General features: G+C 38.8%; 1 protein-coding gene across 1 annotated transcript in view; it reads right to left on the bottom strand.

Annotated features, from left to right (window-relative positions):
• Positions 1 to 15,166, bottom strand: part of adgrv1 (adhesion G protein-coupled receptor V1) — a 537,083-nt gene that overhangs the window by 346,400 nt on the left and 175,517 nt on the right. The window contains exons 47-50 of the mRNA XM_069918000.1: positions 11,433 to 11,614; positions 11,158 to 11,304; positions 4,523 to 4,636; positions 567 to 807 (exon numbers count right to left, since the gene is read on the bottom strand). Coding sequence (XP_069774101.1) covers positions 567 to 807; positions 4,523 to 4,636; positions 11,158 to 11,304; positions 11,433 to 11,614 — 684 coding nt within the window. The remainder of the gene's footprint in view (positions 1 to 566; positions 808 to 4,522; positions 4,637 to 11,157; positions 11,305 to 11,432; positions 11,615 to 15,166) is intronic.

The following is a 15,166-nucleotide window of genomic DNA, read 5'->3' as shown; positions in this document are numbered from 1 at the left end:
GATCTAACTGAATAAAATGTCAGAATTGACCAAAGAAACCTGTTGTACAAACATCTGAGATGCCTCAACATGTTTCATGCTCTTTATCAGATATTTTAGTTATTCCTTTTATAGTCAAGGCATCTGGCACAAAATCTTGCTTTCATATCTCCACTTTTGTGGTCTACAAGATGGATGAACAGCAATTGTACCTTCATGTTGAACCAGAAGTTTGATCACGCAAGCCAGATAAGAGGGCAATTTTTTTCCATGAGGAACATTAATAAGCCAGTATTAACTAGCTTGGTACAATGACAGCTTCTCTGGTTCAAAGCTGTTAATCCAATACCATAACTCTGCATCTTTTGCCACCGGCAATAGTGCTATACTTTCACAATGAATAATCTCGTAACCGGAACTTTTACAGATGTATCAAATACAATTTTAAAACATCCATCTAAGAATAATCAGAACAAACTGTCAATTGACTATGATAATTAACAAAAGGTTACAGGACAAAAGCATTAAATTGGTTAAAAAAATTATCTATCGAAAGCAAAAATTGTCAAGTTATATGGCAGTTTTACCAAAGACAAGGTAGGTCTCATCCCCTGCAGTCGTGCTGGTGACGTGAGTCCCTGAATAGATAGTTAAGTTCTGGTGTTTGCCAAACTGGTCATCGCTCCATTCAAAGAGGATAGATGCACGGTTCAACTGGGAAACAGCCAGGTATAGTAGACTTCTGTGTTTGAATACAGCCAGGCCAGTAGCCGCATTAGTTGGTAGGTGCTGGTGTAAAATAAATGAACCCCCATTCCATCGATAGACCTGTGTACATATTATATGAAGCAAATTATTGATTTTCTTTTTAAAGATCGGACAGCCTTTTGAATTCATTCACTACCACATAAAAAATAAAATGCGGTGAGACGGTTTCATTTTAGTGGAAATACAACCTGAGAGCTTTCAAAACAAAGGAAGTATAAAGACGCAAAGAAGACCGTAGATGCTGGAATCAGGAGTACAAGATAATCCACTGGGGGAGGTCAGCAAGTCGCGCAGCATCAGTGGGAGAAAAAGAATGGTAAATATTTTGGGCGCGAATATACATTTTTACTTTAGATCATAGATAACAGAGGGAGCTCCTTTATTGAATAAAAACACAAAATGCCAGAAATACTCAACAGAACCAACAGCATAAAGTAAAGCACAAAAGTCTGCAGACTCCGCGGTTGAAGTAAAAACTCAATGCAGGAAAAACTCAGCAGGTCAGACAGTGTCCTTTATGTAGAAAAGGTAAAGATACAGAACTGACCTTTTGGGCTTGAGACCTTCGTCGGGGATGAAAAAACGTAGACCCAAACAAAATGGTGGGGGTGATGTGGGGGTGAGAGGCAGGGGGAGGAGCACAGTTCCAAAGGTTTTTAGAGGAAGAAAGTAGATTCTCAATGTATCCGGTTCATTGATACAGCCTAAAGGACAGAGTATTTCTACCATTTTATATTTTAGATTACTTGCGACAACAGAATTTGATTACTATATTTGCTCAACTTGAATGAATATTCTGCAGCTATCACCGACATCATCAAGACCTGTATGGTTGACTGTGTGCCCATGTGCCCATACCGTGAGCACCTGACAGAGAAGCCACGGATGAATCAAAAGATTTGAAACCGGCTGAGGGCAAGGTCGATGCTGTTTAAGATCCGTGATCCAGATCTCTACAGGAAGTCTGGGGTACGACCTACGGAAGGCCTTCCTCAGCAGCAAAAAGGCAATTACAAGGGAAGCGAGAAACAGAGTCAGATACTTGGCATCAATGGGAGTGATTGCATCAGACAAGGTGAAGCCAAACACCATAAACGGCATGATGCTTCACTATGCAATGAGTTAAAGACCTTTTATGCTCGCTTTGAAAAGCGGAACACAAGGGTACATACAAGAATCCTTGCAGACTTTGATGACTGCCAACTTCAGAACATCCTTCAAGAGGGTGAACCCTAGCAAGGCATCAGGCCCTGATGGCATACCTGGCAGGGAACTGAATCTGCACCAAGCAACCAGCCGGATAGTTCACGGACACTTTCAATCTCTCAATGCTGTAGGTGGGGGTTTCCATCTGCTTTAAAAGAGCAGTGAGTTGCTGCAATGATTATCACCCAGTAGCACTCATATCTATTGTAATGAAATGCTTTGAGAAATATGGTCATGGCCAGAATTATCTCATACCTAGGTAAAGATCTGGACCCACTGCAAATCGCCTACCGCCATAATCACTCCACAATAGATATAATCTCGCCTGCTCATCACTCGATTTTGGATCGCCTAGACAACAGCAACACTTATATCAGGCAACCATGCATCGACGACAGCTGGTGTTCTACGCTATCATCCCCTCAGTGCTGGTTAACAAACTCCAAAGCCTGGGCCTCTGCACCTGGATCCTTGACGTGCACATTGGAAGACCACTGTCAGAACGAATCTCCTCCTTACTAACTATCAGCTCAGGAACATCCCAAGGATGCGTGCTTAGCCCACTGCTCTACCCATTATACACCCAAAACCGTGTGGCCAGGCACAATTCCAATGCCATCGACAAATTTGCCGTCGACACCACAGTTGTTGGCAAAATCATAAACGGCAATGAGGAAGCGTAAGGGAGAGAGCGAGATCAGCTCGTTGAGTGGTGTCACACCAACAACCTTGCGCTCAATGTTAGCAAAGCCAAGGAGATGATTGTGAACTTCAAGAGGAAGCCAGGGGAACACAATCCAGTCCTCATCGAGGGCTCAGTCGTGGAGAGGGTCAAGAACTTCAAATTTCCTGGGTATCAACATCTCCAAGGATCTGTCGGGGAGCCTCCATGTTGATGCAATCATGAAGAAGGCTCACCAGCGGCTATACTTTGTGAGGTATTTGAAGAGATTAAGTATGTCACTAAAGACTCTCAAAAACTCCTAAAGTTGCCCTGTGAAGAACATTCTGGCTGGTTGCACCACTGTCTGGTACAGAGGTTCTAACAGTCAGGATAAGGAAAACTCCACAGGGTTGTTAACTTGGCCTGTGACATCGCAGGCCCCAGATCACTCCATTAAGGGCATCTACATGAGGAAGTGTCTTAAGAAAGCAGCCTCTATCCTCAAAGACCCCCACCACTCGGGCCATGCCCTCTTCACTCTGCTACCATTAGGAAAAAGGTAGAGGAGCCTAAAGACGAGCACTCAGCGGCCCAAGGACAGCTTCTTTCCCACTGCCATCAGATTCCTGAATGGACTGAAAGTGAGAGATTATCCATACAAAACAGAGATCAGGAAGAACTTGTTTAGCCAGAGGGCTGTGGATCTGTGGAACTCATTGCCCCATACAGCAGTGGAAGCCAGATCACTTTGACTATTTAAACAAGAATCTCATTAGTGAGGTCATCAAGGGATACGGGGAAAAGTCTGGAAATTGGAACTAGTGTAGAGCAGCTTAGTGTAGATTTACGGAACAGACTCGATGGGCCTAGTGGCCTGGTTCTGTTCCTTTGTCTTGTGACTATGAACCACAGACACTGCCTCGCTTTGTACCAATTTATTTATTTTTAACTGACTGATAGCAATATTTGCAGTTGTGATATTGCACAAACAATGGATTTTGTGACATGTTCATGAAAACAGATTCTGATTTTTTGGTCATCATGGGAAAATCTACAATTGATATCTTGCATGAAAATTTAATTGAAGAATGATTTTTTTTCTAAACTCAATTATCTCAAGAAAAACTAAAATATATTAAAAAATTACTTAATAAACCTGGTGCGCTTCCATCAGATTCCTTTTTAAATCTACTTGTAAAACACAGCCAACTTTTAGAGGGGCTGAATTTAAGATAGAAATAAACAGAACTGGTGAGTTTATTCTAAAACTATCCTTGACGTGACTGTATTCCTTCCACAAATTAGCTGCACTAAAAGATTGTTTAAGTCCACAGCCAGCCAGATTTACTTTACTAAAAAAAAATCACTGACAGGTCAGTCTGGCAGTGATACAGCCAGTAGTGCTGCTCCCTCACAGCTCCCATGACTTAGGATCAATCCATCTGTGTGGACTTTCCACATTCAATTTGCTACTGGTCTCCTTCGGGTGCTCCAGTTTCCACCTACATCCGAAAGATTAGCAGAATGGTCGATTGTTTGGCCACTATTCATTGCCCCTCCTCCATATGCAGGTTCTAAAATCCATGGGGAGTTGATGTCTATGCAAGCAGAATAAAATGGGATTGGTGTCTGATTAGTGCAAATGGCTGCTGGTTTTTACCAAGGAGCCAATGGACTGTTTCCATGCTGCATGGCTACATGACAAAGCCTCAACTATCGTTTAGGTCTGAACAAATTGTTAGGGTTCTTTCAGTGACTGGCCCAAACAATGGTTGGGACTGTGTTGTTTTCTTCATCTAAAAGATACAGTTCTCATGACCACATTTCGAGTTTTATTATGCAAAAAAAAAAATGAACACAGAAATTAATATCAGAGTCTCAAAATGTTGTCATCTCATTATTAACCTTGGAGTTACTGTCAAGAGCATCCACTTGATTGCTACTGATAATCAAGTAATCTTGGTTGTCCTGCGTAAAGTGTTTCACATCACTGCTCTCTGGGACAGTCAATACCTGAATCTGTGGAGAAAATCAATGCAAAGTATCATTCTTTGATATCTTGACAAAATTGTGCCTTCTTCAATTTCAATATCTCCTCTTACCAGAATAATGGTACTGTATTGTAAATGGATATATAAATTATCTTACTATTTATGAGAACGCAAGCCAGAAATTTGATGAAAACCATGAAACAATCCAGAGTAGCTCTGCAAAATAAAGTCTTAATAGATGACCTTGCTTAAGAAATTATCGCTGGATTATCTGCCTATAAGAGCATAGTAATCCAAGGGGCTCAGTCCAGAGAAATCCGTCAGGAATATGTTTTATTTTGCCTTGAGGCATACAAAATTCAAGTCCAAATCTAAATACAGCCTATTCATTCCAAGTCTGTTTTGAGTCAGAAAATGTGGAGATAATCTCTCCCTTGCACCCTGGTAAACTGACCGATACAAGAGAGGCACAAATGCAATTTTTAGTCTGGGTTGTTCTTTCAATTCTTTCTCATTGTGTCAACCTCGAGATTTGGACCTCAAACTCCCTCTGTCCTTCCACACTGTTAAGAATCCTGCCATGAACCTTGTACTCTGCCTTCAGGTTTGATCTCCTAAAATGCATCGCTTCACAATTATCTGAATTGAACTCGATCTGCCACATTTCTGCCCAACTCTGCATCATGCCTCTATCCTGTTGTAACCTATGACAATCGTCTGCACTATCCACACACCTCCGACCTTCATGTCATCAGTAAACTTTCTGACCCATCCCTCAATTCTGAATCCATACAGCCAAGATTCCATGGATCCCATGCCTCGACATTCTGAATGAGTCTAACATGGGGTACCTTGTCAAATGCTTTCATAAAATTCATATACACCACATTTACCACCCTATCTTCATCAATTTCCTTACTTACTTGCTCAAAAAACTCAATTAGGCTTGTGAGGCATGATCAACTCCTTACAAATCCATGCTGACCATCCCTGAGAAGACTATACTTCTATAAACGCTCATAAATCTTGTCCCTGAGAATTCTCTCCAATAGTTTGTCCACGAATGACACAAAACTCACCTGTTTATAATTCTCAGGATTCACACAATTACTTTTGTTGAAATTATAGGGATCACATTTGCCATTCTCCAATCCTCCAATACCTCCCCTGTGGCCAGGGAGAAGTCAAAGATTATTCCCAACACCTTGACAATCTCTTCCTTCACTTCCTCTAGTAACTTGGAATATATCCTGTCTAGCCCTTGGGACTTAGCAATCATAATGCTTTTAGAACCATAGAACATTACAGCATAGAAACAGACCCCTTCAGCCCTTCTAGTCTGTGTTGAACCATTTTATTTTGGTCCAGTTCCACTGACTTGCACCAGTCCATATCCCTCCATACCTCTCCCATCCACACACCTTCCAAATTCTTCTTAAGTGTTAAAATTGAGCCCACATTCACGACTTTAGCTGGCAGCTCATTCCACACTCCCAATATGTGAAGAGGTTTCCCCTAATCTTTTCCCCTTTCACTCTTACCCCATGACCTCTGGGAAAAATCCAGCAAAAATCTTCTGCTTTTCTTCATGCAAGAACTTAAACATGAACTTTAGAGTACACAAATTTTAACTGAGCTTGATTACCACTAATGCAGAAATTTTAAAGCGCCACATCGGAATCGTGTGGATTATTCTGGATCCCAATTATACCTCCAACCTGAAATAAACTGTCTCAATAATTCTTACTCTCCATCCAGCAGATCAATGCAGGGCTCGATCTTCCTCGACTTTTATTTTGTTCCCGCACTAATTGCTACATTATTCCACAATTTCACGTAACAATTCTATCAAATCCAAATAGAGCATCCCTTGACTTTTGTCCCTTTCACTTGGTCATCTGCATTTCGTCCCTTTGGGAAATGAGGATAGCTTGCTTCCCCTCCAGTTTAGGGGCTTCTCAGAAGTTGCCAATGGAGTGACAGACTCTGCAACCGATGGACCTATAGAGCTCGACCAAGCAGAATGGTTTGAGGCACGTTCCTTGTGTGTGGCCTCTACATGGTCTAACAACAGCTGAGAGCCTCTGTTACCTGGAAATCACTGGCCACAACAGCAGTGTTTACTTGGCCTACTTTCACTCTCTTTCAGATTCCATACTTTGTCATGTAATCACTCCTGCATTCTACCCCATCATAAAACTTTGCTTTTGTTCTCCCCTTCCCTAATTAACTTGCAATTTTCTCGAAAGTTCACTGACGCAAAACATTAATTTTACTTCTCCCACCACAGATGTTGCTAACCCAGTCAGGAATTGCCTTTACTTTCTCCTTTGCTGGATGATTGGATTTTGATTTAGTAATGCTGTCTAATAGCAGTTGCTATCATTACTCTGTGGTAACAACAGCAGCTTCGGGACTTCTGTCCGTGTCCAGTTTTAAGCAGAAATTTCAGTGCAGTTGGGTCAATGATTCAACACAGCTCCACAGGCTGAACTTGCAGCTACAACTGCGAAGCCAAGTTCAGCTCCAGCTCGATCCACAAATTTGACGACGACACCAGTGTTGATGGCCAAATAACTGGAAATGAAGTGTAATAAGCACTGGCAATGTGGTCGTGTGGTGCCGGAACAACAGTTTTGTTCTCATTGTCATCCTGACCAAGGAGCTTATTGTTGATTTTTAAGAGGCCAAGGGATCATGTGACTCTCTGCATTGATGGGAGGAAGGCAAAAATGGCAGCCCTGCCACTGGTGAAGACCTCTGGGGAGCAGATATACAGTGCTCCCTTGGGATCTAACTGCCCCGTTAATTGTGATCAGTTCCACACAGGCTTTGAATGACCCGTTAAAGTTTCATTTAAAACTTCGGACTGGGTCCAAGATGGTGGTGCCTATGATTGGCAGCAGCCACAAAGGGTTGCAGGCTCCAGGGGACCGGCGTAGGGCACCAGAAAACAATGAGACCATCCTTCATCTGAGAAGGAGCAGAAGAGGAGACAGCCCTTGGGATGGTGACCACAGTAGAAGACCCAAAGGGGGGCTCTGCAGCTGAAAGACCAACGAATGCTGTGGGCTGCTGACAATTAGAGGCGAGGAACCCATGGAGGCCATGGTCTGCTGGAGATCGCTGCGGACTGGCTCAAAACTGGCTGGAGGGGCACCAGGAATTGGAACTGGGACGTGAGGAGGTGCCGAGGGTGCTGAATGGTTCCTGACTGTGTCGGAGGTTCGGATCTGGGGCTCGGGTTGCCAATGGTTCGGATTGGACTCAGTGGGGCTGCGGAAATTCGGTGACTCTGTTGGGGGGGGGGGGGGAGGGAACAATGACACTCATTTGCTTCTCTCTCTCTCTCTGACTGTAAGAGGCGCTTCAGGTAATTTCTGCCGATGACATATCTGTCTGCCTTACAGCAGGCCAAAGCAATTTTGTGTAATATGACGCTCTTTTATTACAATGACAATAAATTGAATCTTGAAAGTGTCAGAACCTCCAAGTTCCCGAGAGTCTCCATTTCAGAAGACCTTTCCAGGAGCCAGGACATTTTGGCAATAGTGAAGAGGCTACACTACCACCTCTATTGTCTGAAGCGTCTGAAGAGATTAGGTATGTTGGTGGATACTTTAATCAAGCTGACGCAAGTGCACTGTGGAAAGTAAACTGGCTGACTGTATCACAGCCTGCTTTGACAATTCAAGTGCCCAGGAGAACAAGAGACTGCAGAAGGTAGCAAACATGGCCACAGGATCTGAATCACAGCCTCTCACTCCCCATCCATTGCAGACATCTATGGGAGACGCTGCCTCGAGAAGGCAACCCACCTTAAAACACTCCTCCATCAGCTTGGTCACCACCTCTTCTCACTGCAACCTTCAGGCAGAATGCACAGAAGCCTGAAACTAGCACCTCTATCCAACAACAATCAGAATTCTTGCTGGTCCGACAGCACTAAAGGACTATAAGTCATTTTTTGCAGTATCTTATATATTTATCGTCTCTTTTAATTTAATTTAATTAGTTTATTATTATAGCTTTTCTTTACAAGTATCTGTTAAGCTGCAGCAATTAAGAATGTTGGTGTATATGCATATTGTACAATGTATATAACAAGAAAGACATTAACATTATCAATCAAAATAGCAAAACCCAAACGATAAGCTGGTTCACTCCTGACTGAAAAATATAGCATTAAATTAAAGGGATGCACTTCTAAAGTCACTAAAAATAGCAATAGCCCTCTGAATTGGGAGCATTTAAAAACACAACAAAGGACTAAGAAATTGACCTTAAAAATAATAAGCAGGAATATTTGAGTGGATGAGCAAGAAATATAAAAACAAGAGCTTCTACAGAAAAAAATAATGAATTGAAAATAGCCAAGTAAATATGGATTGCTACAAAGAGGCAGAATTTGTCATGGGGTAAAAGGAAATAAACAACAGCGTTTCATTTGTTTTCTGGAAATATCAGAGAAACAATGGCAAGATGAGGAATAATTATGAGTTAAAAAAGAGACGAGCACCAGAGAAGCTTTAAAGCCATGTCATTGCAAAGAAAAGGTGATTGACATTTGATGTGCATCAAGGTATAATGTCAACCTGGAAATCAGAAGAGAGCCTGAGGGAACAGCAATGGTACATGGAAATGAATAAATGTATTCCATTGGAAAAAATAACATATAATTTAAAAAATAAAGTCACATTATTCTAACAAATTTGGGAACCGTACATGGAACACAACAGAGAGGGCCTACCGCGGACCTCCACCCCCTAAAATGAGAGAATGAGAAGACGACGAAATGAACTGACCCAGTGTGTAAAAGTAGATGACATGATTTTCTAGTTTATTTTCATTGTGTGATGACGTTGTTTGATGGGTTTATTGCATTGTATTATGTTGAACGTTTAATGGGTTGGGAGGGGGAGGGAAGGGGGGAAAAAGGGGAGAAAATGACACTGTGTATAGTCAAGAGGGAAATGTTTGTGCGTATTTTGGTTAATATGGTTCATCCTGTGAAAAATTTTTAAAAATTTAAAAAGAATTGGTGATCAGAGAGCAAGTGCAGTGGGAATAAAGCAGCCTGCTGGTGATGGTGGGTACCACAACTAATCACCATCGACAGCAGTCGTTTGGCGGAGGTGGCAAAATGTCATGTTTAGCGACACTGTAATACTACACTTGGTGGCATTGGGAATATGGAGAAGCAGGTAACGAGGCGAGCCAAATAAGTGGATTAAAAACTCAACAGATGAAAGTTCTGAGGTCTTTCATTCAATGTAGAAAATAGTCGTGATTTTTTATTTTTAAAAAGGATGAGTTTGGGTAGTGTTGATCATCAAGGGAACCTGGATAATCTTGTACACAGGTCTCTGAAGCTTATCATACTGGGACTGCAAATTATTAGAAAGATCAACGGTAACTTGACCATGAGTAGTTTGAGAACAATACTTCTTCATGACAGAGGTGGTCACCTGGCTCATTAAGTCTAGTCCAGCCTTCACTTATTTTCCACCTGGGCTCTTTCACAACCAACATATATTTGGGGTCGAAGAGGAGACTGAGCATCCAGTGAAGTGACAGGGAGAATATGCCAACTCCATTTAGATCAGATGCCACTGCACTATCTGGACCATATATATTGCTGCCTTTGTATAGAGCTTGGGCAGAATGCACCTGAAGGATGGTGTTCAGTTTTGGTCTCCTTAACTCGAGAAGGGCCATGTGTATGAAGAGGGTGCAATGAATATTCACGACACCAGTTCCAGGGATAATAGATCTGCCGCACAAAACTATCAATAGACCCGAGCATGAAGAGATTCAGGGAAAAATCAGCACTGTGCGAGAAAATCGGGTATGTGCAGGAAAACTAGAAGGACCGTCAGAATTTTGATGAATGGTGGAGCAGGCCTGAAGACCCAGGTGGCATATTCCTGTTTCCCCCTTCTGAAATTTACATCATATTTAAATTCATAAATGAGTCCTCAATTACATCTTGTTCATTGCACAAGATATTAAGTGGCAGTCTAAACTACAAATGTTAATAAATTACCCAGCCCGAAACTACCGATTTTATGGATTTATATTATAATAATTTCCTCACTAAAGATTTCAAAATACAGCAGACTATAAATCAATAATATTTAAATTTGCATCAAAATCCATTCATGTGCTCCAATCCTTATTCAGTGTACTGAAATATTTTAAAAAAGAAATGTGTCCTTTGCTTCCCAGAATATTCCTGCAGGAATGCTTTTGTAAAACGTTTGGTGCGAAGATGGCGTGATGGCCACAGACATGCTGAACAGCTGGGGATCCTTAAACTGACAGAGGATTGTTAAATCTTAATATAAGCTAATGCTATCAGTATGCTGGTAACTACAGCTCTGGGCAGGATTATGTTATATGAATATGAATATGAATTATGTTATATGTGCACAAGTTAAATACATTTCCCCAGGCAATATTTCATTCTGTAAAATACAACCCTAATTAGTTTGCTTCAACACATTCAAATTAACAACTAAAAAACAGGAAGCTATATGTAGCTCATACCAATGTTAATTCAGATTGCAATGTAAACCTGTAAATGCTGTTATTGGATGCTCTTGTTCCGACTAGTCCACTGTGAGTAACGATTATATAGGATTCATCATTTTTAACAAAGGTTGTGCAGCCTGTAGGATTCCGTGTTTCAACATTCTACAAGAACAATAATGAGATTATTAATTTTGTAATTTATTTCACAAGTTATCAGAATAACTAAAAAAAAAATCAGTTGCAATTTCAGAAGAAGCAGGTTCAAGACCATTTGCTTCTTTTTCCTTTACCTGGACTGGGACAAATATACCCCGCCACTGATAAATGGTTGACTCGGCATCGACTTTCCTATTGCTTCCACTGACTTGAAGAAAAATTCCAAATAGGCTGTTGTTAAATGTCAGGAAACACCACCCCCACCCAAACACTTCAGGGAAACTCTGCAATGTGGACAACACTTGAACATCACCCCCTGAAAATATAAAAGAAAGTGGCCATGAATTAAATATTGATAATTTAAATTTTAATAAGAATTGTATCATGTTACATCAAAAACATTAACAGTTTACTTCTCAACATCTTGAATATCTTACAAAAAAAAAATCATTTTCTTGCATGTTTTTCACCTGTCAGCCTCTGGTGAACCAAGATATAGAACATTAGACCATTACATCCCACGATGTTATCCTAACCTGTAAAAAAACCTACACCAAAAAAAAACCCTTCCTATCTCTCAACACTTTATTTTTCTTTCATCCACATGTTGTATAAGAGTGTCTTAAATCCCCCCATTGTTCCAGCCTCTACTACCACTCTTGGCAAGGCATTCCACGCACCCACAACTCTGTTTTTAAAAACTTATCCCTTACGTCTCCCATAAACTTTCCCCCTTTCACTCCGGTGTTTCCCAGCCTGAGATAAAGGTGATGGCTATCAACTTTATCTCTGCCTCTCATAATCTTGCAGATCCTTATCAAGTAACTCCACATCGTTCTAAGCTCGAACTCTGGTTCATGAATGGCTGCAACCTCTCTACCAGCAGACTCCTCAACATCAATTCAATTGGGGACTCGTTGGATTCTTTTGTTGATAATGCTGGGAGGATTTTGGTGGTGAATTGTAAAAAATTTTCCGAAGCCTGGATTTTGATGAATGTTCATGCACCGAATGAGGATGATGAAGTATTTATTACAAATAATTTTTTTTAATTTGAACCAATCAACTGGAAATATTTTAGTGGGAGGGGACTTTAATTGTTGTCTGGACCCTTTGTTGGAAAAATCTCCAAAGACTTTGAAGAGAATTCAAATGGCAAAGAGAATTATCGAGGTAATGAAGGATTTAAATTTGGTGTAAATATGGAGAAAATTGAACCCTACTCAAAAAGATTATTCCTTTCATTTGGCACAGCATAATTCTTTTTCAAGAATTGATTTATTTTTAGTTTCAGCTCAATTGCAAGGTAGATTTATACAAGCAGAGTATAAAAGTAGAATTTTGTCTGACCATTCGTTGTTGTTGGCCTCTTGTTTAGGTACTGATCAGGTAGCAAATACTTATCATTGGAGATTTAATGAGATGTTATTAAAAAGACCTGATTTTATTAAATACATTAGGGAACAAATTATCTTTTATTTACAAATGAATCAGGATTCAGTACAAAGTAAATTTGTTTTATGGGATGCTTAAAAAGCATAATTGAGAGGTCAGATCATTAGTTATACAGCTAGAGTTAAAAGAAAATACTTGATTGAAAGTCAAAATTTGGAAAAAGAAATTGAAAAGTTAGAAGAATTTTAGAAGAATTCTATTGAAGATAATAAGATCCATTTATCTAAATTAAAATTACGATATAATATCTTGCAATCATATAAATATGAAAAAAATGATTCAAAGATCAAAACAACATTATTATGAGTTAGGCGAAAGAGCACATAAAATTAAAAACAGAACAAGCATCAAGAACAATTAATGCCATTAGGAAAGATTTGGAGATTACTTATAAACTTCAGGAAATTAATGAGGAATTTTTTTAGATTTTATAATGAACTTTATACATCTGAAAGTAGACAAAATACTGAGCAAATTGATTCGTTTTTGGCTAATTTAAATTTGCCATCATTGACTGGGAAAGATATTAATGATTTAGATTGTCCTTTTACAGAACTGGAATTAAAGGAAGCATTGTAATCAATGTCGAGAGGAAAGTCCCTGGGTGAAGATGGGTTTACAGTAGAATTTTATAGAGAATTTAATGATTTGTTGTTTCCGGTTTATATGGAAGTTTTGAAGCAGGCAACTGAGATGGGTTAATTTCCAGAATTGATTGAGAGCATTGATTACTGTTGTTCCAAAGAAAGACAGAGATCCATTAAAAGAGTCTTCTTATCGACCAATATCATAATTAAATGTAGATTATAAAATTGTTGCAAAAGTATTAGCTAACAGATTGGCTAATTATTTACCAAAATTAGTATATGTTGATCAAGCTAGATTTATAAAGGGTCGATACTCAGGACTTATATATTTTGAATTATATACCTTTGTTGAATAAGATTAAAATTCATTTAATGGAAAGATTTGTCATTAACTTTAATTGGGAGAGTAAATTGTATAAAAAATGAATATTTATCCTCGTATACAACATCTTTTTCAATCTATTCCATGTGGGATTCTGAAGAAATTTGTAAAAGAATTAAATAAAGCAATTCGATTATTTTTATGGAAGCGTAAATTATATAGGGTTGCTATGCATAAATTAACATGGTGGTATGAATAGGGAGGACTTTAATTAACAAATTTCAAAATTATTATGAAGTGGCTCCGTTGAAATTCATTAATAGGTTGTTTGATGTTCAACAATCACCACTCTGGGCTAAAGTTGAGTTGGGTCGAATTCTCGAAAAAGAAATGAGTCAATTTATTTATAAATGGAATCCTTTGTTGTTACAAAAATATAATTTATCAGTATCAAGACATATATTGAATATTTGGTATAAGCAGGATCAGCTTATAGGTTCGAAAGGGAAAATTTTGATTAAATCACCGTTGTATCAGAATAAATTAATTCAATTTTCCTTAAATAATCCGTATTTGAAAAATTGGAAATTGAAAGAAATTAGTTTTATACAAGATTGTTTTGAGGTGGGTAAATTTTCTACATTTAATAGATTACAAGAGAAATTTGGTATTTCTGCAAATTCTATTTTAGCTTATTACCAAGTTCAAGATTTTTTGCGAATACAATTTGGTAAGGAATTAATTTTACCAAGTCAATCTAAGTTTGAGATTATAATGGTAGGCAAGGACACGAAAAGATTTATGTCAAATATGTATAGGTTGTTGCAAGAAAAGATGGATAAAGTTGAGATAGATAGGATAAAAGAGAAATTGAAGATTTAGATATTCAATTGTCTTGGAAGGAATGGTCAAATATCTGTATGGATAGTGTTTCAAAATTAAGTAATGTGAGATATAGTATGGTTAATTATAATTTTATTCATCAATTATATTTCACTCCTGAGAAATTGAAGAAATATGGATTTAGACCAACAGATTTGTGTTTTAGATGTGGAGAAAAGACAGGTACTTTTGTGCATTATGTATGGACATGTAAGAAAGTTAAACTTTTTTGGGAAAAAGTTATTAAATTTTCGAGAGATTTATTTACAATCGAGTTGCAAATGGATACAATGATGTTTTTACTGGGATAGATAAATGCTGTTAGTTTGGGATTGGTTGATAAGCCACAATTGGCATTTTTGCGGTTAGCGTTAGTGGTTGCAAGAAAATGTATAGCGATAACTTGGAAAAATGGTGTGGAATGGAATATACAAAGATGGCATATGAACTGCAATCGTGTTTATATTTGGAAAAAATAACTTACAATTTGCAAAATAATTATTCTTTTTTATTAAAATGTGGAGTTTATATTTGGATTGTATGATTATTGATCTTAAGTAAGTTATGTAAAGAGTTGGCATTAATTAATTAATTTTAAATGTATAATTTTTTAAGGCTCCGA

The sequence above is a fragment of the Narcine bancroftii genome, chromosome 1 (genome assembly GCF_036971445.1).
Source record: "Narcine bancroftii isolate sNarBan1 chromosome 1, sNarBan1.hap1, whole genome shotgun sequence".
Classification (NCBI taxonomy): domain Eukaryota; kingdom Metazoa; phylum Chordata; class Chondrichthyes; order Torpediniformes; family Narcinidae; genus Narcine; species Narcine bancroftii.
The sequence above is the reverse complement of the archived record's forward strand: the minus strand, read 5'-3'. Positions and strand labels throughout refer to the sequence as shown.